This window comes from Hyaena hyaena, unplaced genomic scaffold (genome assembly GCF_003009895.1).
Source record: "Hyaena hyaena isolate Hyena2069 unplaced genomic scaffold, ASM300989v1 scaffold_46, whole genome shotgun sequence".
NCBI lineage: Eukaryota > Metazoa > Chordata > Mammalia > Carnivora > Hyaenidae > Hyaena > Hyaena hyaena.
Window position 1 is genome coordinate 2,642,525 of NW_024080678.1, and position 25,043 is coordinate 2,667,567.

General features: G+C 45.9%; 1 protein-coding gene across 2 annotated transcripts in view; it reads left to right on the plus strand.

The window, feature by feature from the left end:
- SYN3 (synapsin III) overlaps positions 1–25,043 on the plus strand; it is a 432,592-nt gene that overhangs the window by 113,202 nt on the left and 294,347 nt on the right. For both annotated transcript variants that reach the window (XM_039230445.1, XM_039230444.1), the window contains 2 exons: positions 5,267–5,423; positions 8,896–8,985. In XM_039230445.1, the coding sequence (XP_039086376.1) occupies positions 5,267–5,423; positions 8,896–8,985 (247 nt within the window). The remainder of the gene's footprint in view (positions 1–5,266; positions 5,424–8,895; positions 8,986–25,043) is intronic.

Here is a 25,043-nt window from a genome sequence, read left to right on the forward strand (position 1 = left end):
CTAGGAGAGAGAGAGAGAGAGACAGCGTGAGCAGGGGAGGGTCAGAGAGAGAGGGAGTCACAGACTGAAACAGGCTCCAGGCTCTGAGCTGGCAGTCAGCACAGAGCCCGACACGGGGCTTGAACCCACGAACCACGAGATCATGACCTAAGCGAAAGTCGGACGCTTAACCGACTAAGCCACCCAGGCGCCCCCTGACGGACACTTCTGAGAAAGATCTGGAACCAGGAACTGAAATGATACAGCTCATATTAAGTCTAAAGCTGAAATAATGAGAAAACCCAGGCATAGGCTCAGCTGGGATGTGCTGACTTGTGTGGTATTGAAGGAGGCCATCTTGCCCAAGCATGAAAGATGCAGGGCTTGGGCCCAGTGGGACTGTGGAGATAAGGGTGTAGGAAGGGCCTTGTGAGAGCTGTTGGGACTTCTTACCCAGCCTCATCTCTCACCACCACCTCCTCAGACCTTACATTCCAGCCATGGAACCAATTGCAAACTTTGCTAATTCCTTCTGTTATTAGAGCAAGAGTGATGGCAGACAACAGACCCAAGTCAAACCAGTGTAGGGATCAAAGGGAACTTAATGGTTCATACAACTCAGAAGAAAAAGATGGTTACAGGTGCTGTTCCCTCTACCTGGAATACCTACACACCCCTGCCCACATGGCAAATCTCTGCTTTTCTGTCAAGATCCAGGCCTCCTAGTACACGCTTATCCACACCCACCACCAGAGTTGAATACACCTTTAGTCCACCTTCATACCTTGTACATGCTTCTGTTATTTCACTTACTCAGTGGTGCATTTTGTGATTCCTAGTCCTGTAGAATTACATCCAACTCCTCTTGGACTGTGGGTTTCCTGAAAGCAGGGATCATATCCCTGTCATCTCAGGGTCTCTGGCCTCTACGGGGGAGTTCAGCCCACTCTCAGGGCCCGAGAACTGCTGGTAGCCACATCCTTGGATGTTAGGGTGACATCAGGGCTTAGCCATTCCTTGACTGGATATCTCTAGAGAAGCTGAGGTGCTGGGTATGGAGGGAGGAACTTCATGCCACACTTCGCCTGGCTCAATCACTAATTTCTCTGCATTCCTTGCAAATCCCTCATACTGCAAGCTGTCAGGGAGGACCCTGTGTGTTCTATGTGGCAATGAATGGCAGCATTTGAACTGTAACAAGTGCCTGGCTTGCCCAGGTATATCACTCGTAGAAAGTGTTTATTTTTTCACATATTATACCTGAGACTAGTAAGAAATCATGAGTTCCATCTTGAATTCCCTGGGGTTAAGACTTTCTTAACGATGCTAACATCTCCAGGAGTATAGAACATGTTGCCTTGTAAGACAGCCCCTAGTTGTTAGTGGCCACATGATATCTCCTGGTAATTCTGGCTGTCAGACTCAGTTCTCTTTGCTAGTACTACAAATAAAGAGATCCTGCCCTTTCCCAGTGGTCATTTCACTTCATTCTCATTCATTTATTCACTCATTTGTACATACATTGGTTAATTCAGTCATTCATTTTAAAACATTGGTATGGTCTATTTTGTTGAGGACAGGCAAGTCCTCTATTCCCATTGAGCTGTCATCTTTAGACAGAAGAGACAGCAATAAAAAACTAAACAGATAAAACAGGAGAAATAAAATTGCCACAAGAGCTGTGAAGAAAGGAAAATAGGGCACTATGGGGTTTGGGTCAGATTTCAATAGAGTAAGCAGGGCAGGTGTCTTTGAGGAAATGAATCCAAGCTGATGAGTAAGTGAGGAAGTTGAGGCCCCCTGGCACCATTTGGGGAAGAGCATACAGGGAGAGAGTTAAAAGAAGAGAAGGTTTCAGTGTGGTTCAGGGAAGATGAGGGAGGGAGAAAGGTAGATTGTGAGGATGGAGAGGTGGGCATGGCCCTTGTTGCCATGGTAAACTGCCTAGAATCTGTTGTCAGAAAGAGGAAGCCTTCAGAGGGCTTTCAGCAGGGAACGGCTATATAATTTTGGAAGAGCACTTTGAATATAGCATCTTGAGGTAGATTTCCATATCCTTAGAGACAAAGAGGAAGTGACCACTACTTTTATTTCAAGAAATCAGAAAGATTCCACTTTAGAGGTGAATTCTAGATGTCCTGGAGAGAAAGTGCATCATAATATCTGGGACTGGAATTGGGGTCTCCCAAGACAGGCCCTCAGATACTCCTCTTGGAAGATGGTCTTGGAAGGGCACCCTCTTTTTCTAGAGAGCCAGCTTCCCTCCCCATTCCTCCTCCCGCCCCCCTCCCCCCCCCACCCCCCACCCCACCCCCCACCGGCCACCAGGCTGTCTCTCTCTTATGAGTTCTCCATAAACAGTGAAAAAAATGGCAGGCTAACCAGCATGAGACTTTTAATTATTTCCTCCTGGGCAGAGTGGAGTTACCCCTAGTGAGGCACCAAGTTTGCTGCCACTGTTTTCTCTGGGGGAAGCCATGCTGCTGCGTGTAAGAGGTGTCTCACTGTGAGAACCAGGGCCCTGGAGGACCCTCAGATCATCAAAGCAGAGAAGTAAAAAAAAAGGAGAGATGGGTCGCTTTGACTAGGAGGAAATGGAAAATGCATTTATATGGTTTTTTGAAGGTGCACAGCCATAAAAAAAAAAAAGCAAGCAAACAGCTAGTAAAAGTTTTGCTACACAGGATAGTGTGATAAAGATAAAGGGCAGCATCCTATACACAGAACTCATGTCAGTAAAGATATGTGAGCAGAATTTTACAGAAAAGAAAATGCAAATGGTTAATGGAAGTACTCAGATTCACTAAAGTCAGAGAAATGCAAGCTGAGACAGCTGTGGGGGATACAGAGCATCTTGGGGAAAGTTGCTTATCAAGTTTAAAAAATGTATGTTTTTTAATGTATGTTTTTAAAAAACTGCTATGCTAGTGGAGCTGCCGTGATATAGATAGACACTGTTATGTGCAACAGGTAGCAGACACCTTTAAAAGGGGGCATGTTTGGGTACTTAAAAGAATAATTCATACCCTTTAAGCCAGTAATCTCACTTCTTAAAATCTGTCTTAAGGAAATTGTTAAAAAAAAAAAAAAAGGGAAGGCATTGATTTGTGTGCAAAGATATATGTGTGTGAAGTATTGGAAGCAGCCTACTTGATAATAGTGGATGGTAAGTTGACTCAGTTATGGTATATCCATTCAGTAGACTGTGCCCATTAGAAAAGGTATTTTTGAAGATGTTTTCTTAGTAGGAGAAATGCTCATACTAGAATATTATGTGGAAAATAGAAAAATAATAATTAATAGAAAGCATGAAGTCAATTATGAGTATGAATGCATATTCTATAGATTACAAACTGAGGGCTGATGGGGTTCGGGGACAGGGGAAGGGGTGATGGGCATGGGGGAGGGCACTTGTGGGGATGAGCACTGGGTGTTATATGGAAACCAACTTGACAATAAACTCTTTAAAAAAAAAAGTAGATCATTGGATTGTAATGTACATATAAGGAAGCACTTAAAAGTTTTTTAGGGATTTTCCCAGAGTTGAGAATTACAAGTAATTTTGTTGACATCTTTGTGTTTTCAAAGTTTTTTTTCTCTTTCACACAATGAACACGTATTACTTTTACAATCGGATGAAAGCAGAAAATGGTTGTATTTTGTTAGTCCTCTGTATTGTCATCAGATCCCTGTTAGGGACACACCACCCTCCCCTTCTTTCCTTCCTTCTCTGTTGCTGTAAGAGCCAGCATAGTGGCACACAAAGAGCAGGAAAGCCAGAGGACAGACCTGAGTGTGACCTCCCACTCTGGCATGGTGTTTTGCCTAGTGTCCTGGGACACATCACTGCCCTACTGTGGGCCTCAGTTTCCCCACCTGTAAAATCCATTGGGTGGACTGGTTCAGCTCTAAGAAAGCAATAAGGATATAGGCATAATAATTCCAGGCTTCTAACCCAATTCAGACCCTAACTACAGAGTGACATGATTGACCATTTCCATGAGCCCCGTGTCAGCCATACCCAAGAGGTAGCCATCCACATGGCTCCCATGGGGGAGGCCCTTGCCATTTCCTTTAGGGACGAGGAGGTAATGTTCATGTACATCATTCATTCCTACAACACATACTAATTACACCCCATGTATGCTCCATGGTGCCAGGGCCTGGGGTGTGCAATGAGACCCAAGCTCAGAACAATTTGGGAAGTTTCATTCAAGCTCAAGTTAGGACAGCCACTGGGAATACAGTCTTCACAAAGAGTAGAGTGCTCCGGTAAGGGACATTTGATGTAGAGTTATATCCTTCTTTTTTTTACATAAAATTTACAAATTATTAGACAAGGAACATTTCAGAAAGTTGCAGGCTTTATCTTAAGTTTTAATAGTTGCAGGGCTGTATGACTTTAATCTTATGGGAACCAGGGAATTTTCTTACTTTTTTCTATGTTTTGTGTTTAGAATGCTCTTTTTGGCTATTTTCTTTAACAAAGCAGATGTACCCAATGTGCACTCAGGGCAGAAACAGAGCCCATGTGTTGAGGTTTTGCCGAGTCATTTTGACCTTGGTAGATGTTAAAGTATAGCTTCCCTGGGAGCTTCGGAGCAAACAATCGTTAAAAGTTGAAAATTTCCAGGACGCCTGGGTGGCTCAGTCGGTTAAGCTTCCGACTTCGGCTCAGGTCATGATCTCACGGTTCGTGGGTTTGAGCCCCGCGTCGGGCTCTGTGCTAACAGCTCAGAGCCTCGAGCCTGTTTGGGATTCTGTGTCTCCCTCTCTCTCTCTCTGCCCCTCCCCTGTTCACGCTGTCTCTATCTCAGAAATAAATAACAAACATTAAAAAAAAAAAATGTTGAAAATTTCCTTTATCAGTGCTCATCTGTAAAATGGAGTTTCTGGCAGCAATGGCCACGTCCTCAGGCAGTTATGAGGATTCAGTAAGGCAATTCGTGCTGCCTAGTAAACATGGCAGTATATTCACTGAGTTATTTGATACATTTTCCTTTGATTGTAAATGAATGTTCAATGTAGAAAATCTAGAAAACCACCTAAAAAGGAAAATAGATAAAATATGAGTTGTTTTCAGCCCTTTTATCCTGTAGCTGCTGTATGTTTCTATCCGACTGTCCCCCTCCACCCTCCCCCACCCCCTCCCCATTCTGAACCGAGGGCTCCCTGCTGGCAGCGACCCAGCCAGGTCAGCGCTATCCCCAGCAGGCTGTGACCCCATGCCTTCGTGTTCCATCAATGCCCAATGTAGTAACACTACTGCCATCCCTTCTCTTTGCAGATCCTTCAAGCCAGACTTCATCCTGGTCCGCCAGCATGCCTACAGCATGGCGCTGGGCGAAGACTACCGAAGCCTGGTCATCGGCCTCCAGTATGGAGGGCTGCCTGCCGTCAACTCCCTCTACTCCGTCTACAACTTCTGCAGCAAGCCCTGGGTGGTAGGTGATGGGCCAGGCTGACCTAGAGTGAGGTGGGCGGCAGTGGGTGGCACCCCAGCCCTGAAATTGGCCCATCCCATCCTTCAGCATGGAGTCCTCAGTAATGAGTCTTTTTTAAGCAACTGAATAAGCAGATTGGACCCCAGGCCTCCTCTTGTAATTATTGCCTAATGAATACTATATAACAACATGGTACGATACAGTGTTATAAATAACATTAGTGGTAATATTAAGGTGCCTTACTGTTCTTACTAATATTAAATTGTATCATTTTGGTTAAGTCGGCACTATTGAGCACTTACTGCCTATCAGAAAATCGTGCTGCCTGGTGCTCAAACTATTGCTGTGTGGACATCATTACTTCATTTTACAGAAAAAGAATCTCAATTTCAGAGCAGCTAAGGAACTCACCCAGTCATGTAGCCTGGGAGGGGTGAAACCGGAACTTGAAGCCATATCTCTCCAACCCCCAACACTTGATTTTCCCTGCTTTGTGTTCATTAATTTCATTCATCCTTTGATTTATTAGAGTCTTCATTCAAATATACCTGTAAAAGAGGCTTTTCTGAGGATACCACTCCCCCAAATACTCTCAATTCCCTTACTCTGCTTTATTCCACCCCCTTCATACTTATGTCCATCTAGAATGATCTGTTTATCAATTCTTTTGTGTATTATCTGTTTTCCCTACTAGATATCATTCATTCATGCAACAAATGCTTATTCAATGCCTAGTATGTTCCAGGCACTCTTCTAAGTCCTGGGGACATGGCAGTGAGCAGATCAGACCAAAATCCCTGCCCTATGGATCTTATATTCTAGTGACCAGGGGCACATGCAGTCTGTTAATAAATATGCCCAGTATGTAATATGTCATAGAAGTGGTTCATAAGGGAAAATTTTTGAAATCTTGAAAATTTGAAAACTTTTCCAAAGGGAAAATAAAGCAGGGTAGGGAGATAGGAAATGTGGAGGCTGGGAGTATGTACTCTAGCGTGCTCTATGAAGCTCTTAGCCATCGTTTCTCTCACTTTATTTCCCTCTGCTTGACCTCCTGGTGGGAGGGCAGTGGTCAAGAACATGGGCTCTGGAGCCAGATTGCCTTAGTTCCAGGAGCCTCAATTTATGAGCTGTGTCATCTTGAACAACTTGTTCAACCACTCTGAGTTTATTTTCCATATTTTTTAAATGATAATAATAATACGGTCATCCTGGTAAGGTTGTGAGTTAATACACGTGACTGGCACAAAGTACACACTCAATATGTGACAATTATTATTATATTCATTAAGCAAATAATGAGTATCATCAAGGTCTCTGCAGAGTTGGCACTCAATGTTTATCAGATGAATATATACACTAATTTAGTAGATATGGATAGTTTTTAACCACTGTTATCATGGCTCTGGTTTCCTCATTCTACCCTGAGATTTTTGGTCTATGGCATCCCAGATCCTGGAAAGGGTCATAGAAGGTATTAGCCCACCTCTCCCCCTTTGTTTTTCCACACAGACATTGTGATGGCAGCAGCTACAATTCAGTACCACTGTATGCTGTGCTGAGCCCCTTAACATACATATTATATTTGACCTTCAGAACCACCCTGGGGAGTGGATTTTGCTAATGTCTGCATTGTACAGATGAGGAAACTAGAGCTGGGCATCTCCAAAACTCATGTGCTTGATTATAGAGTTACACACTCTCTGGACTTCAGCATCCTTATCTGTAAACTGAGGGATCCCCCATCATTTCCCATATTTCTGAGATCCCTCAAACCCTCTAACTGGACTCCATGTTACATCACAACTGCAGACTATACCCCAGGAGTTTGCAGACCAAGTCTAGTTTCAGAAAGTTCTTAAGTTACCCGTTCTCTCTGAGCCATTAGTGTTGAGTTACTCCCAAGTCAAGTCTGGTATAAGACTTGGCATGCCTTCTAGCCAATGGGCACCCACCTTAGGCCACAAATTACAGCATTCTCTATCTTCCTGATCAGAATTTCCCATGCCCTTCCCACTTATATCCAACAGGAGTTCCCTTTTGCTTTCTGGATAAATCCAAGGCTCCCAGGGATCTGTCATCAATCACCCTTTGTCTTCCTCTCTCACTGTCCCCTAATCCAGGACCACAACTCTGACAGCCATTGAGTGTCTCCAGTGCACACCTGAAGTGCCCTTCCATCTTCTCTTGTGTCATCTGCTCCAGGGAGTCACCCTGACCCCTTCTCTGTTCCTCTTCTAAGCTCCTCAAACCCCTTGCTTTCCTCTAGCAAGACACTGTTATCTCAGCCATCTGCCCACACTATCTCTTCTCAAGGCCCACTCTTCCATGCTCAGTTTGTTATTCCAGTGGTAAAGTACAGTGCTAAGAACAAAGGGAGCTTCCAAGGGTGCTAGGTGGTGTGGGCTGATGGGGAAAAATTTAAGTTCAAGGCCTGCCTTTCAGAAGCTTACCATCCAGCTCAGAGACAGTAGCGACCTTTCTCTAGAAACAAGGAAATGCTGAAGCAAGAGGAGCCAGGTGTGGAAGGGATGCAGCTCGAACTGCTGGAAAGGAGTGTGGTGGTAAAACCAGAAAAATCAGAGATGACCCTAGAAAAATGCAGGAGTTGGAATGCCAACTCTGAAAATCTGTATAACTATTGACTCCCCCTACACTTAACTACCGATAGCCTACTGTTGGCTGGAAGTTTTACTAATAACATACACAATTAGCACATACTTCATATGTGGTGTGTATTATATGTTGTATTCTTACAATAAAGTAAGCGAGGGAAAAGAAAATGTTATTAAGAAAATCATAAGGAAGAGAAAATACAGTTACAGTACTGTAATATCAGTACTGTATTTATGTTTTAAAAAAATCTGCATATAAGTGGACCTGCACATTTCAAACCCATGTTGTTCAAGGGTCAGCTATATTTATGATAAATAGTAATATCTAACAATGAAGTGCTCCTAGGGACCAGGCACGGCTTTTAATACACTGTGTATTTAATCCTTACAACATTGGATCTCTTGCTTTCTCCACTTACAAATGAGGAAACAAGTTCAGAAGCCTGGAGCAACTTTCCAGACTATACAGCTACTAAGTGGTGGAGAAATTGAATCCAGAGTCTACACCCTAAACTGTTATGTAGGACTACCTCTCTAGAAAGAAAGGCTTTGCAGACTAGAGACATGGCGTGAATATCAGCAGGTTGTGCTTGGGTGAAATGTTGAGGGGGTAGTAAATGCTCATTAAATGTAAGTGAGCTGAACTTAGTGGCCTGGCAGGAATGAAGGGCTGATGCAACCAGATAATTGAGAGGCTAAATTTCTAGCCAAGGAATCTGGTCTTCATCCTGTAAACAGGGAATAGCTACTGCCTCTCAGCTCAGAATAGTCAAATACTGGAGGCCTGGGATCAAGTGGGAAGTTCCACCATACTGGATAACAATGACTGACTAATGTTCTTCCCTCTTCTCTCCTAGTTCTCTCAGCTCATTAAGATCTTCCATTCTCTGGGTCCTGAGAAGTTCCCACTTGTGGAGCAAACATTTTTCCCCAACCATAAGCCAATGGTAAGTGCCCTTTTTGACTCTGATTATCTTAATGATATAGAATGAACACAGATATCCATGTTTTCAGTCCCTTTGGATGGAGGAGGGGGGTGAGGGGCCACTCCCTGATCACCTGGGCTCTAAGGAAGAGTTGCAACGTCCTGTGAGAATACCATGCTTTCCTAGGGAAAGAATGAACTCTTCAGGTGAAATGTTAGGTAGCAGGGCAAATGACAAAGGTGGATGGCATCTCTTGGGATATTGGGAATTTTCAGCCAACCTGGGGACAACTTGAGCTGGTATTTTGGAGCCAAATGTTGATAATAAAGATAAAAGATGTTTCAAAGGTTGGATGTTGTTTCCCTTGAGACCTGGGCAGAACCTGATTCCAACTTTAATAAAAGCTGTAATGCTTTGTTTGCATTGGTCATCGAAGGGCACTTTCCTTGTGTATCCCCTTTGCTTTCTGACTTGTGGATGTACCTGAGGTCATCTCTGGGAAGCAGTTGGAGCTTAGCTTGGAGCTCATGGCAGAGCCTCCCATTCATAGGACAGCTGGGCGGGAGGGGTAACGTCTTCCTGAAAACGTGGAGAACTCTTCATCCCACAGCCAGAAGAAGTTGGGTGGAAGATTTCTGGGCAGCTGGAAATAGCCTGTAATGTATCTGATTGTGTGTTGGTGGTCTTCTTAAACTGGTCAAAGGAATTCAGGGCCATGTCCCCCTGCTTGCCATGTAAGGATTGTGAATCTTGAGGAACAGGGAGGTTACTAAGGTATTCGAATGCCCCAGCTAGGGACTGTGGCCTGTTTGTAGCGTCCCAGGCTCAGGCTGCTTACCTGGAAATTCTGTTTGGAGATACTAATGGGTAAGACTGCAGGCCCCATGTGGGAGCAGTCTTAACAGGCCAAGAGGTTCTCCACTGATTGTCTTTCCCTTATATCTGAGCCAATGAGAGTCATAGAATCCAAGATATGCTGGTTGGAATAAGTGGTAAGTGCAGGGGCGCCTGGGTGGCTCAGTTGGTTAAGCGTCTGACTTCGGCTCAGGTCATGATCTTGCAGTTCATGGGTTCAAGCCCCGCATCAGGTTCTGTGCTGGCAGCTCGGAGCCTGGAGCCTGTTTCAGATTCTGTGTCTCCCTCTCTCTCTGCCCCTCACTCATGCTCTCTCTCTCTCTGTCTCAAAAATAAATAAACTATAAAAAATTAAAAAAAAAAAAAAAAAGAATGGTAAGTGGAGGGGCACCTGGGTGGCTCAGTCAGTTAAGTGTCCAACTCTGGCTCAGGTCATGACCTCACAGTTTGCGGGTTCAAGCCCTGCATCAGGCTCACACTGACAATGTGGAGCCTCCTTGGGATTCTCTCTCTCCCTGTCTCTCTGCCCCATCCCACTCCTCCCTCTCTCTCTTTCAAAATAAATAAATAGAATTTTAAAAAACAGAAGGATAAGTGCAACCTGACATATCCCAACAAAGTATGAACACTGTAGAGAAAATTCAAGAATTATCATCAGGCCAAATGAATTTGAATCCTAGTCTGCAACATACTAGGTCTTGAGCAATGAATTAACCTTTCTGAGTCTTGGCTTCCTCAGCTAAAAACTATGGATGATAGTGGGACAACACCATTGAGTTGTTGAAATTTACTGTAATCACGTAAATAGAGTGCTGTGCCTGATATATGATAGGTGATCAAAGAAGATTAGCTTAAAATAGGGACAAAAGCTATACCCTGGAACATTGTCAACAGTGGGATGAAAGTTGGGTGAGGGGTCTGCAGCCAACCCAGCTCATTGAGGATGACGGGTCCAGCTGTAAGCTCTGGGAGGGGTTCACCACTATAGTGGGACCTCTTGAGTTCCTAGCATTCTCAAGTAGGCCAAGCCATACTTGGAATTTCAGGCAGGGGTTTGGCATCAGGCACTGTTGTTTGCAGCCTTCCCCTTTCACTTTCATGGTGTGAGATGATTAGGAAGTAAACAGGGAAAGCCAAGTCAGGGCTCCAGTCTGGGAATATTGAACTGCTAATAAATAACTAGATATGGATCCAGATACTACAGAACTATGGAGAACCCTGGCCATGGAAATAGGGAGCAAGGTCAGGGCTGGATTAGCAGTTCGGGGAAATCTAGAATGCCTGCTCCAGCCTTGGGAAAGGACTGGGGCAGGGTGGGCTCAAGCCGTAGAAGTGAATGAATGGAGGGGAATGTGCATTTGCCTGTAGCCAGGCCAGGCAAGACCAGCTTCCAGGGCCCTCTTCTGTCTGTATTACCCCCAGTGGTGGTCAGGATATAGGAGGCAAGGGACTACAGGTGTGTGATAGAAATAAAACCATTTTACTGTTTAGAATAAAGGACACACTATAAAAAGTGAACATTATGCAACATTACAGACAATATACATTCACGGAATATAAAATTCATAAATAACATGGAGGAAAACTGTAAACAGTGCTACAAAATTTAGCAACAAATACATTCCTTCCAGACAGGGTTTTCTCTGGTTGGTTTCTCTCCGTCACTTCTGGGTCTCAGGACAGCAGACTGGCCAAGGGAAAAGGTGAGGGCATGGGAGGGTCTGTGAAGCCCTTCCCCTCAGAGCACAAACCGGTCTTTAAGTTCTTCCCCTCCTCATGGCTCCCAAGAGCCAATTTGGAGGCTGTTGATATCCACCTCCCCTACATTCCCGCACTTTGTTTTGTTTCTGTCATCAGATTTTTTAAGTATTTGCCTTGTGTAAAACTATTGTAGTGATATTTTTACTTTTGGTAGCCAGGAGCCTAACTTTTGGGGGCCATCTTGGGGTAATCCATATTGGTGATCATCAAACACTAGATGAAAGGCTGGGGCAAGAGAGTGTACTATTTCCTAAGGGCCACAGTGTCTCTAAAACAGAGCTGTTCCAATAAGTCATTTGTTTCTTTAATTGTTCAAGAACCATCATATGAAAAATGGGTACTCATGGGCTGTATCTCCGCTGCCATAACGTAGGTCTGGAGCTGGGTGATGGTAAAGGACAGGAGCCTCCGGTATTATCTACCCAGCCAGTTGGAGCACAGGTCTGAGAGCAGAGAGCCCAGGTGTAGTGCTTTCTGGATAGGGAAGGAGAAGAGATGGCCAAATGAGGCCAAGAGGTCTTGGAATCACAGCTCCAATGGCCCTGGGTTTTTAGGAGAAATCATGGCTTCTCAACTGGGTGGTCAAAAATTAGGGGGGAAAAAGAATGGGAATGACCAGCAGACTGCCCAGTGCCAGTTGATACAGAGCAAGGACATGGATGTACTTGCTGTTTTCCCCTTTTCCTTCCTGTTCCAGGAAGCACCGGGATGCTGATAGGGAGGGGGATGGATGAGTATCAAGTGGTAGTTCCTTCTTATTTCTCCAGTTCGCCAGTCCAGCTGCCTGCACAGTAGAAGTATTTTACCCTCCTTTCCACTTTAGAATTTGATTCAGGAAAATGGCGGCATGTGGGTTTCATTTTTTTTCTCTTAAACACAATGTACACATATTAAAGCCTACACATGACACAAGATTTAGCAAAATAAAACGTTCACGATATGATTGAAATACGGAAGTGTCTCAGCTACATAAATGACTTTAAATTATACAGTAAGTGAAAAGGTGAAATAAACAAAGCTATAGCTTATAGAAAGCTCAAAAACCGCCCTCTGCCAACATCGCTTTGCAAAGGACCCTTCTTTACCCAGGACCTGATGTTCTCTTCGTCAGGGCCTGACAGATGGGACTGTGGTTCCACCAACATTTCTGCAGGAAAACTTCAGATGATTCATGATCAGGCCTCACCCCAGTTCCCTCCTTGTGTGAGTGGAGGTGACCCATCAGGGACCAAGGACAGCCAATGCTTCATAGAGGGGACGCTGATGTCCAATTGTGGGAGGACACTTGTGTGGCTGGGTCAGGGACTCATCTTGTAAGACTTTGAGGTTGGAATCAAGAAAATCTCAGAACACCAAGGGCTTGGGCTTACCCTTTAAAGACCACTGGTCTGCTGACCTCAGCTCCTCTTGCTTACACAGCTACATTGAGAGGGCAAAGCCTCCCGATTCCCAACTGCTAAATGGCATGACCATAGGGTGAAAGGTACAAGATAATCCACTGAATACCGTGGAAACCAGATGCCTGCACTGCCTTACCACTCAGGAGTTCTGCCAAATACCTTGCCTGGGCATTTGCATGTGTGTCTGTGTGTGTGTGTGTCTGTGTGTCTGTGTGCAAGACATTACAATGTGTTGTCTATTTCTTTTTTTTAAATCCTGTTTCAATTGGCAGCTCTGTTTCCTAAAGTGGAATGAACTGAAGATACAAATACTAAGAGGATAATAGCCATAATCTGAAAGAAGAGACAGAGTGATCATGTTAATGTCACCATCCTACCACCCCCAACTCTGTAAAATATGCATTATTACCTGCTCTTGGCATCTCACTTTCAACACTTAACCTGAAAATAATTTTATTTAATCGGAGAACTTATATTATAGTTTTATTCAAAAAAACACAACAAACACCCTACAGCTGATTGCAGAGTCAGGCTTCCCTAGTGACCACCAATTTTAATCCCATGAGGTGAGGACCTCAGGAGATGGCGTGTGCCCCGCAGTGAGCTGGGGGAAGAAGAGCAGGCTGTCCCGAAATCCAGGAAAGCAGCTGTCTAGCTGAGGCAGCTTTCCCTCCTGTGCCCAGGCCCCTGACCCACACTAACTCTCATCTCCCATCTGAGCCAAGCCAGTAAGGCAGTTAAATAAAGGCCCCAAACATGAAGCAGGAGAAAAGGAGAGGGACAGAGGTCAGATGACCCCAGTTAGAGGGATGTCAAGGGTGTTCAGAATTTCAAATTTTAATTAAAACGGAAAAAAAAAGTCAACTTGGAATGTCATGATTTTCTTCAAACAAGCAACGACAACAAAATAGAAGAGATTATACTACTGGCATACTTAACAGCATTGAACAGAATTCTGTGTCCTGTAAAAAATTAGCTTATGTCCCCGTGTGGGTATATGCAAATGTGTATACAAACACATCCCCCTAGGTGAGCTAAACCCTACTTTGGAAATAGTATTCTCTACCCAGCTCTACTTGGCTATATCTGTGGATAGTGTACAGTGTGTGCATTCCTCCAATTTACATAAAGGCAAGCTCCTGGCCAAATCTACCAGAGTTTTCCAGGAGGAAGTCTTGTGGGAGATAGAGAGAGGAAAGACATTCATCTCAGTCTTTCACCTGAGCTTTTGTACAAGGCAGGCAAATTGCCTCCTGACCTCAGGCAGATGTTTAAGTCTTCATCAACTAAGAAAGTTCTGTTATTCTGGTCTGGCTGCTTGCTCCAGACTCAGAAACATCTGGTCAACCCCAGCATCACTGGGCTGGGGGAGCTGAGTGTGCTGCACCCTTTCAGACCCTCTCCTGCAGTTTCCTCCTTCCCTCCCTCACTCTTATGTGCAGACACAGACAGACATAGTCTGGTTGGACATGCAGTAGCATCTCCTCAGTGTATATGGTCTTCTGCGTACCTTGAGTCTATCTGCTTGCTGCCCTGGACTGATCCTGAAACGGTTGACCTTTCAGCAACTTCCTTGTCTGTGTCTTTTATGTACTGGGATGGAGGACAGGGGAAGAGGGTCTGGGAGATGGCAAGGTGGGGGAGAAGGGAGAGGGGTAGGTGTTACAATACCCAAATGGGGGAAGTTTTTCGGTTTTTGTTTTCCTAAAAAAATAGATTATATTATCACGAAGAGGAGTGTGCATTCCTCATTCTTTCTGGCATGGCCCCAAAAATTCCCGCATGGAAATGGGTGATGTCAAAACCAAAAAGAAGGGGCAGGGTGGGGGCCAGGAGGATGGTTCCAAATAAACTCCATATGACAGCATAGACTTTTCCTTAAGTGTTCGAAGTGCTAAATTTGCAAGAAAACAGGCACTAATGTCATTGTCATCATCTGGGAAGAGTTAGTGTCCGAGGGAAGCTCAGCGGGAAGGGAGGGAAGTGAGGTGGGGAAGGGTCTGGTGCTCAGGGGTCTGTGGCATTGATGATGCTTTTGTCCGGGGGCGCCCATCCTCGGTACCAGCTGCAATAACCACCCTTCTGCCGGATGCAGGCATAGTGTTTGGACTGGTAGCCAGGGTAGCCGAAATTGGAGAGCATGTCGGTCCAGAGGCACTCGTTCTTGGAGGTCACAAAGCAAGGCAGGTAGTAACAGGATTTGATCTGCAATTAGATAACAGCCAAAAGTTGATGAGCTCTGCCATGGTGGCCCCAGTCCTGATGCTTGCTTAAGTCTGGAGTCCGAGCACTGCAGGTGGAGCCCAGTCACAGCAGCCCCTTGGTGAAAATAATATCAGTAACAACCACCAACACCTACTAAGCGCCACTGAGTACCAGATGTTTTGCTGAGTGTTTCTATGTTATTCACGTTAGTTCTCATAACAGATTTATCTCCCTTTACACATAAGGAAAAAGAGGCTCAGAGAGGTTAAGTAACTTATTCCTGTTAAGACAGCCAGAAAGTGCTGGAATTAGACATTTGAGAAAACTTTTCTTTCTCAGATGGTAACAGGCAAGGATGAGAGATCTCAGCTGTTGGTTGCAATTGAGGAGTTAGAAAGATCAAAGCATAAACTTTGGGCATCTAGCTGCCCTCAGCTAGAAATCAGGCTTGGTGAGCTGTGTGACCTAGGGCTCGTTACTTGAGCCTCTATTTTCTCATCTGCAGAATGAGCATAGTAGTAATAAACACTACACAGAGTCGTTGTGAGAATTAAGTGAGAGAACAGCCTGGCTCCTTCCCACAACAGGCAGGCTGTGTGCCATGGGCCCTGTGCTTGAGTCAAGGAATGGGGCTGGTTGGCCTTCTGCAGCAATTGGCATCAGCAATCCTGTGCCAGCTTGCCCACAAATGAGGCAGCGGCCCTGGTGAACCCACTGGGACTGCTGGACAAGACCTGCCACTATAAGGATCTTGTACCTGCCACCACCTTGAGCCACAGGAGAGGCCAGGGACACTGAAGAGTCCTCATGCCCCAGCTGTTGCCAAGTAGGCAGCCTTGAGGTGGGCAGATTATAGCAGAAAGGCTTTCTTCCCCCACCTTCTTCACCACTCAGCCAGGGGGCAACACTCCTGACCACCCCTATTCACACCTGACCTTCTGCCCTGGCCAGACATGCATGCCCTTCTTAGCCCAAGAGCCCAGTGCCCAGTACAGCAGGAAGTGATGTTTCTGGGACAATGAGCCAGCATCTCCTCTGCCTGCTCCCTCCAGGGCTTACCTTGCAGTTACAACCCAGGTGATACCGGTAGTTCAGCCCCTTGCGCTGGGAGAGGGTAAGCTGGTCCCACCTCTCCACGAAGTTGCACAGTCCTGTGTACATCTTACCATCATAGACACGGCCTAGAGGAGGAAAGGGGACGAGAGGAGAGTTGTGTCCAGAGCCCAGCCACAGGGGAAGGAATTCTCACCTCCTGAGTACCCACCTTAGACCAGGTACTGTGCTAAATACTTTCCAACCTGATGATTTTACTTCATCCTTCCTGATACCTTTTAGGGAAAACTGCGTCCCCATTTCCCAGGTGGGGAAAACAAAGCTCAGAGAGGTTAAATGATTTGCAGAAGGTCTTAAACCCATGAAGCACTGGGGTTGGGATAAAAGCCAACCCTCCCCTCCCCTCACCAGTGCTTTCTTGGTTTTCTTCTTGTTTTTTCCTTGCCTACACTGACTTCCTGAAGGTGGGTAACTTTCAACACCAGACCCAATAAGTAGGTTGACTGTGGGTGTAGAGGAACAGGTCCTAGCAATCCCTTTTGATTTATATAGTAAAGCTGAGAATGTGCAAAACTAGGCAAAACTCCATTTCCTTCACAGGCCCTGTGGTGGTGCCGACACTAAAACCCAGCGTCAGTGTAGCTCCCACCACAGGCCAAGCAAGCTGCACTCAATACCAGACAGTCCTTACAATTCAGTGGGTGCAAGGCTAAGGTCCTAAGGACACTTCAGGGTCTATTACTCCTCTATCCTTCTGAAGTAAAGGACTGCTGGACCTTGGCCAAACCTGGCCTAGATGCTAGAGTTGGCCATTACCTGTCAGCAGGTACTGGTACTTGTTGACTTCTAGCTTGAGGCCACAAAGACTTTCAGAAGCTTCTGTGTGGATGTACTGCACGTGGGGCATCTTGGTGAAGCCTCGGTACATCTGTGGGCAGAAGAAACGTCATGAGAGCAGGACCAGGGCTCAGAAAGCCTGCTGTCATTTGTTCTATAGAAATCTGATTCCTTTAATCCACCGTCATGTGGCCACTGACCTCCCAGCCACCCCTTCTCCTCTTCTCTGAGCCATGGTTGGTACCATCCTGGAGAAACCTTTCCATATAGCCATTCACACTTCCCGTTCCAACATGCCCACAACACAGCACCAGACATATACTCTTCTCATATCCCAAACCTTTCTAGAAATCCAGAGAATTTGCTGTGAAAGGGGTCCTTGCCCACCTCACCAATGTTGACCCCCACGTTCTGAGAAGGCAGGTGGCCAGCATTCTGATAACATCTCCATGACATTTTTCAGTGCCTAAAAGCCTTCCACTTACATTCCCCTCAGTGTCTCCTCCTAAGAACCCAAGGAGGAGGGATTATTATACCCATTTTACAGACAAGGACTCAGAAATTGTGTTTGGTTGGTGAAAGTTGAACTCGGGGCCAGGGTTCTCCATGTTTTTATCTTTCTGAGAATCTGTTGAAAGCACTGGGTTCCTTTATCCCAGGAAAGCATATAAATATGTATTCAAAATTTCTAGATTTTTAAACTAAACCCTTTATAATTATTAATTAATAATTATTATAAATAATATAATTATATAATTATAATTAGTTTAATTAGTATTAAATAATAATTAAGTTGAACCATATAAAAATGCCAATATTTGGCCATTTTTATCTACAACATCCTCTAAGATGGTGGTTCTCAACTGGAGGCAGTTTTAGCCCTACCTCAGGAGACATTTGACAATGTCTGGAGACATTTTTGATTGTCACAAATAGGAGAAGGTGTGTTGCTACTATCAGCCTTTGTGGGAAGAGGCCAGGAATGCTGTTAAATATCCTATAATGCATGGGACAGCCCCCATGGCAAAGAGTTACCTGGCCCCAAACGTCAGGGGTACCCAAGTTGAGAAATCCTACTCTAATATTAACCTCCAAAACATCCTCATGAGACAGGAACTATTTATGCCCATTTTATAGATTAGGATCCTGGGCCTGAGGCAGGTAAAGTTGCTAATCTAAGGCCTTATGGTTGGCAAAGGGCAGAAGTAGGATTCCAGATGGGGAAATCTGCTCCAGATCCCATGCTCTTAGCCATTATCCTATGCTCTCTTTTCCTGTGGCCTCACAACTTCATGCCCAAGGGCGTCTGATACAGGCAAATGCTCTTTATGGCTGTTGCACCTCCTTTATCTACATGTGCTCAGAGCCACTGGTGTGACCATAATCACTTGGTGATTCCAGGTCATGACCATGAATCTTACACGGGCTCAGATCTGTCGAGAAAACTCTGTTAACCGCGTGAGCTGGTGAGGGTAGGAGTGGGCAGCAAGCTGTGGCCCAATCCCATTATCCTCCCAGCTCTCCGAGCACACAGGCCCTGGACAGCTGGTGGTCTCCAGGGGTTTATAACAGGACAGTGTCTCTCCTTTATCTCCTGGCATGCGTTATTAATTTTCTTACGGTAATTAAAAAAATGCCAGACATCACCTCATTGGTGTCTCATCTAAGTGCCTCCCATTCGTACTAGTGGGCCGGGTTTTCTCCTTATTTTCTATTTAGTGGGGACTGGATGGTGGGGATACATGGTTCACGAAGACCTCCACCATCATAAAGGGTCTGTTGGACCCATAGAGTTTGGGGGCCTCTGCCTTTTTAAGGGGAATGCTGTTCTAATTGTGTGCGACCATCAGTGCAGATGGTTTTAATTTACCTGGCCTCTCTTTTAACCCTCTTCTTCCGAGAGGCCCACCAGCTGAATGAGGAAACGCAGCCAAGCACTGTGAGAAGTGCTGTCCACACTCAGTTTTCAATGATGCCGCGGGGGAGCAGGGGTGGGTCAGATCTTACCCCCCACTTCCTCAGTGATGGATGGTGCCTCTCTGGCTTTAACAGGAACCATGCTTAAGAACACTGCTGTGTGTGTGCCATCCAGTGTGGCCTTCCAAGAATGTTCCCTGCACTCCCTCCTGTGCCCATCAGCTTCTTCTCTGGTGTGGATGTTCCTTGAGTTCCTGGAAAATGTTTCAACTCAGTCCTCGTTCTGGGTCTTGCATACCCAGGTCACCAGAGCCTCAGTACATCCTTGCCGGTCTTTCCCCTTCATCTCCTTTCTGCTTTATGAGTGAGGATCAGCCCCTGTCTAGGGTCCAGTGACTTCAACTGCTCAGTTCTCACTACTTTAGAATTTGAAGGAATCTTGATTTTAACATGGCTTGTAGCACTTGCGTGCAGTATTGTAACTTTAATACATTGTAAGTGATTAGGTCTGATAAACACAGTGCTGCCTTTCAGCGTCAGTTCTGAGTATGACAATACGATAAAGACAGATTGTACTCATTTCGTTATCTTTTCTTTATAATGATCCCATGTTGACCCAAATATTGATCATGAAAGTATCATTAGGTCTATATGCATGGAGATTGAGAACTGGTTTAACAAATTTAGGAGGGCTGTAATAGGTTTGTAATGTCCTGCAGTCAGAAAATCAGAGAAGCTCAGAATTGGAAAAGTTGTTAAAGGTAATCTAATCCAGTCAAAGCACTAGAGGATTAATCATAAACTCAGGTTCTGGGGACAGATTGGCAGTCTAATTCTTGTCTCTGCCACTTACTAGCCACTTGGAAAGCTTGACCTCTTTAGGTCTCAGTTTCTTCACCTGTAAAATGGGGCAATGTATTTACTCCATAATTATTACATGACTTATAACAGTACTTGGTGCACATTATTCACTAAAAGTTAGCTTAAAACTATTCTACTGAAATTTCTATCAGCAGAGGGAAAGGTTTGGTCCTCTTCTTTGCATGGCTCTTTGCCCAGCCTTATCTCTTAAAGCAGAGATTTAAAGTTGGATTGGAACTTCAGACTAAGCAGGTTGTTCTCTCTCTCTCTCTCTCTCTCTCTCTCCCTCTCTCTCTCTCTCTAGCTTTATTGAGGTATGGATCAACAAGTAAAAATGCATATATTTAAGGTGTTCAGCAGGTGGTTTTGATATACGTATACATTGTGAAATGGTTACCACAATCAGGATAATTAACACGTCCCTCACCTCCCATAGTTACCTTTTGCATATGTGTGAGAACACTTAAGATCTGTTTTCTTAGCAAATTTCTAGTATTCAATCTGGTATTGAAATTATTATTTTAAAGTTTATTTATTTTGAAAGAGACAGAGACAGTATGAGTGGGGGAGGGTCAGAGAGAGAGGGAGAGAGAGAATCCCAAGCAGGCTCCACACTGCCAACACAGAGCCCGAAATGGGGCTTGAATCCACAAAAGCCTGAGATCATGACCTGAGCCAAAACCAAGAGTCGGTCGCTTAACCGACTGGGCCACCCAGGTGCCCCTCAGTTGGGTATTCTTAACTCTAGTCAGCATGCTGATATCTGATCTCCAGAACTTATTCATCCTGTAGAACTGAAACTCTATACCCTTTAACCAACATTTCCCCATCGCCACCAGCCCCTAGCCTCTAGTGAGAGCATTCTACTCCGCTTCTGTGAGACGTTTAATTGTGAGTTCAACTTTCTTAGATTCCACATAAAAGTGAGACTATGCTGTATTTGTCTGTGTCTGGCTTATTCACTTAGCATAATGTCCTCCTGGTTCATCCAGTTGCTATAAATGACAAAATGTCCTTTTTTAAGGCTGAATAGTGTTCTTTTGTGTGTAGACACATACTACGTTGGACCCTGTAAGCCTCTGGGCCTCCCCTCTTGGTAGTATGTACACAAAAGTTCTAAGAAGTTAACTTCCCTCAGGGTAAAGAGACAAATAATGTAAGAAAGAAGTTTCTGAATCTGGGGGGCTTTGAGTATTTCTTATGGAATGCCTGGTCTTCACTCTATATTGACAGCATGAAATGTCACCATTATGTCAAATAATTTTGTCATGCCCGCCAGAGAGAGAACTGTGCCAGGTGCTGCTTTGCATCCTGAACTCCTTTCAACCCACAGTTAAGCACCTGAGTTTCAGAGCCTTTAGATGCTTGACTGAGATACCAAGTGCATGGCCTTTCTCTTACAGAACGGGCTGTCTTGCAAGGGAGGCCAGGGGAGCACGAGACAATGCAGGCAGTCTCCATTGACGGCTGGATGAGAGACCCAGAGCAGAAAGAGTTACAGGCATTGAGAAGAGAACAGTTTCCTGTGGGCTTGGGTGGGGGGGGGTCGTGCAGAGAAGCTTCCTACCAGAGCTTCAAAGGCCAGACCTTGCTACAGTGCTCATGTGAGTAGACAAACCACTGAAGGAGGGAAGTCCCCAGGGGCCAAGCATTCTAATTGCCCAGCGAATCTGTCCTGCCCAGAGTCAGGACCTGCAAAGCACATGACCAGGGGGCCGCCCCATGGGACCCTCCCAGGACCAGCTGGGACATAATGTTCCCCATGTGTTGTCCCCTGCTGCACCAGCCTGGGAGCATGTCTCCACTGCACAGACTGCAGCTCCTGGTAAAGCAGACCACTTTCCCATGGTCCTGATGGCAGATAAGGTCCCTACAGATTAGGTCGACCAATTCTAGAAACTTCTACCTTTGCACTACAGCCCAGTGCCTCTGCTCCAGCTAATCTCCAACCTTGGGTTTGAAATAAGCTCCCTTAATATTCAAACACTCCCCCCACCCCACGCACACCTGTGGGTCTCTGCACACTCAAGAGGTGCCTGCAAAGTGGGACAAGCAGTTCTGTAATTAGCATACGGGAGAGGGTCTGCCCGACTTTCATCTGGGTGAGAAGTTCCAGGGGAGGGGGTGGGAACTCTAAGACAGAAGAGAGAGGTCAGACAGGACGGCTCAAATTCTCACGTTCTCTGAGTTCCTTCAATCCTGCTCTAAGGGAGCCCTTGCTCACCCCGGCTGACTCTCTGGGGTAGACTCTCTAATCCACTAGAACAAAGCCACCCAGGGACCAGTGCCAAAACTCATGCAGGCTCGCCTCCCTGGCCTCCCCTCCTTCCCTCCTACAAAGAGTTTTCAGTACACCCTTTGCAGGATGTTGCAAGTCAAGAGCTACACTGCTGGATGATAAACAACAAACCCAAGCTAACCTCTTTTTGTTCCCTGGGGGAGCTACACACAATTGGGGTGGGGGTGGGCAGGAGTGATGAATCAGCCTGCAGCTCCGCTGTTCTATAATCTCCTTGTTGGCAAAGGCTCTATAGCTTCCCTCCAGTCTGCCACTTTCTAGTGGTATGAACTTGACTGTTACATGACCTTGCCAAGTCTCAGTTGCCTCACCTGTAAAATAGAGAATAATGTGTGTCTACTTCATAGGGCTGTTGTGAGGACTGATCCATGCAAAGGCTTAGCAGAATGCCTGGTACATAGTAAATGCCCAAAACATGTTATTTGAATAGAGTCTTATTTTCATTATAACAAATATTATCTTTGTATCCCAGGCCTGAAGCATAGCACTCCGTACAGAGAGAATGAGAAGGCAGGGGGAGGGGGGAGGGACATTTGGATGAACTTCTCCCAATTCCTACACCCCACACCTGATTAGCTGACTGCTACCTGGAGACCAGCAGAATTCAGTGGCCTCTTGGGATAGAAAGGCGATGACCCTTCCAGAAGTTATCTAATATTGGGCTGGTAGGAGGGGCAGAGTTAATAAAAAGGCATTAGACAGTGACCGCTGATCAAAGCGACATGGCAGGGAGATTTGAGGAGTCATGTAAAGAACACACAGGATTGGGAAGGAATACGAACACCTTAGCTTGGGAACCAGATCTGTCTTTAATTAAATGCATGACTGGGCAAGTCATTTCCCCTCTGAGCCTGTGTCAGAAGTAAAACAAGGAATTTTACTTCCCCGTGCCCAGCACCCTGGTTCCATGAACCTGGGTAAAGGATAGTGAATGGACAGTGTGAATATGTGCTCTGAAGCTGATGGGTGAACAAATGTAACTTGGCCTCTGGTCACCCCCCAGAGGCCGGCCTGGCACCAGCCAGGGGGAAATGGGACATTCTGCCCACAGGAAGGGCCTCTCATCACCCTGGCATCCGGGCCCCAAAGGAAGTGGGGAAGCTGGGCAAGCTTAGGAACCACTGCCTCCCAGCTCTTCTCTCAGATCTGCTGGCCACAGAGCGTCCACAATGTGATGGATTGTCCCAGAGCAGGAGGGGGTGTTTCCTGAATCTCTGCTTTGCCTAACGTGTTTCACTGTTTGCTCACTGACTGTCGGGGGCTGTAGAGTGGGGGGTTTCTTTGGTTGTTGCTGATCTCATTGGTTCCCCCCCTCCACACTCCTCTCTCCCCATGGCCGTCTGAAGACATAAGCTGTCCCATGACCAGGCTTGGCAGCCAAGGGCACCTAGCCAGGGCTGACTCTGGACATTACATAACCAGAAAGCTCTGGATGTTTCCAAAGTTGAATCGAAAGCAACAGGTTCCACAAACTTAGTACATTAAACCTCAGGCCTCAGGACGCTGGAATAATGAGGCCTAGAGGTCTGCCTCGGGGATGATTGGGTACCACCCACTGCCTATCACTACTCTCATACAGTTCTACTCAGGGCTCAAGGCTTGTCTCCTCTGGAGAGTTTTCAGGCCAGTAGAATCCCACCCTCATCTCTCCATTAGATGCATAAACATCCATGTAGTCCCTGTCTTGTGCCTGGTCCTGCTCTAGTTTCCGAGGACGCAGATATGGGCAGTGAATAAAAGGGCTGGCAGTCCCATTGGACCTGAGCAAATCCCACCTTGAACTTCTGCTTAGTCATGCGCATGTGTCTTCTCTCTCAGCCTAACTATACTTCCTAAACATGGGAACCCCATCTTTCTTGTGGCCTCCAAGGGTCCTGGCACAGAGTGCTGCACATAGGGAGGTGCTTACAAAGGTAGGGCGATGGACTAGCTGTGCTCTTCAGGGTAAGTGAGTGCTGCCAGCCCTCTCTGTGAAGGCGTATATAAGTACCCCCTTCTGGCACCCAAAGCATCTCCTCCTTATACATAATACCACAAGAGTCCCAGGGCACTTAGAATCCTGAAATGCCTGAGCTAGAAGGGCTCTTAGCGGCATCAAGTCCAAACCCACACTGTTAACAGATGGCAAATCTGAAACCCTGGAAAGGGGTGGTTCCAAGGGAAGCAGCCTGTTCCAAAGTGGAGCTGAGACAAGGAAGCAGGTTCCATAGGTTTCAAGTCTGATGTTCTTTTTGTTAAGATGGACCTCCTTAGTGTGCTACATAGTGTGACTATGCCCAGGAATATGCTCAGTTGTATGAGGATGCTTAGTAAACAGCACCAACCAGCTGGGAGGCACGATCTGGGAAAATAGGGAAAGCAGGCACAGTTCCTATACCAGGATAAGGTTCCTGTGATCAGCAGAAGTTCAGTGTAAAGATTCGAGGAGTTAAGCATAAACTGTAACCTCAGCAACTGCATAAGACCAGTAGGAACTTTTGAAACTCAAAAGTCAGAGCTCAGAAGAGCCCATAAGACATGCTAGTCACAGCCCCTCATTTTACAGATGGGAAGACCAATGCCCAGAGAAGGGCAGGGACTTGGCCAAGGTCTCACAGTTTCTAGGGAACAAGGCTATCTGACATCTAGTTCCAGAGTAGAGCCTCTTAACAATGGCCTCTGAGGGACTCCACCTGTGCTGGTCCTAGGATGAAGCAGCTATCCCTCCTAAGACCCCCCCCCCCCCCCCCCGCCCCCCGAACTCCCAGCCCATCTCTTTCTTCTGCCTCAGTAATGCCCTCACCAGCAGTGGGGAAGGGCTACATACAACCAGCCTGCCTCCTCTGGCCAAGACTCTTCTGGCAAAAAACCCCAGGAACTTTCCTGGTGTGGGCTTCTGTCACTTACCTTCA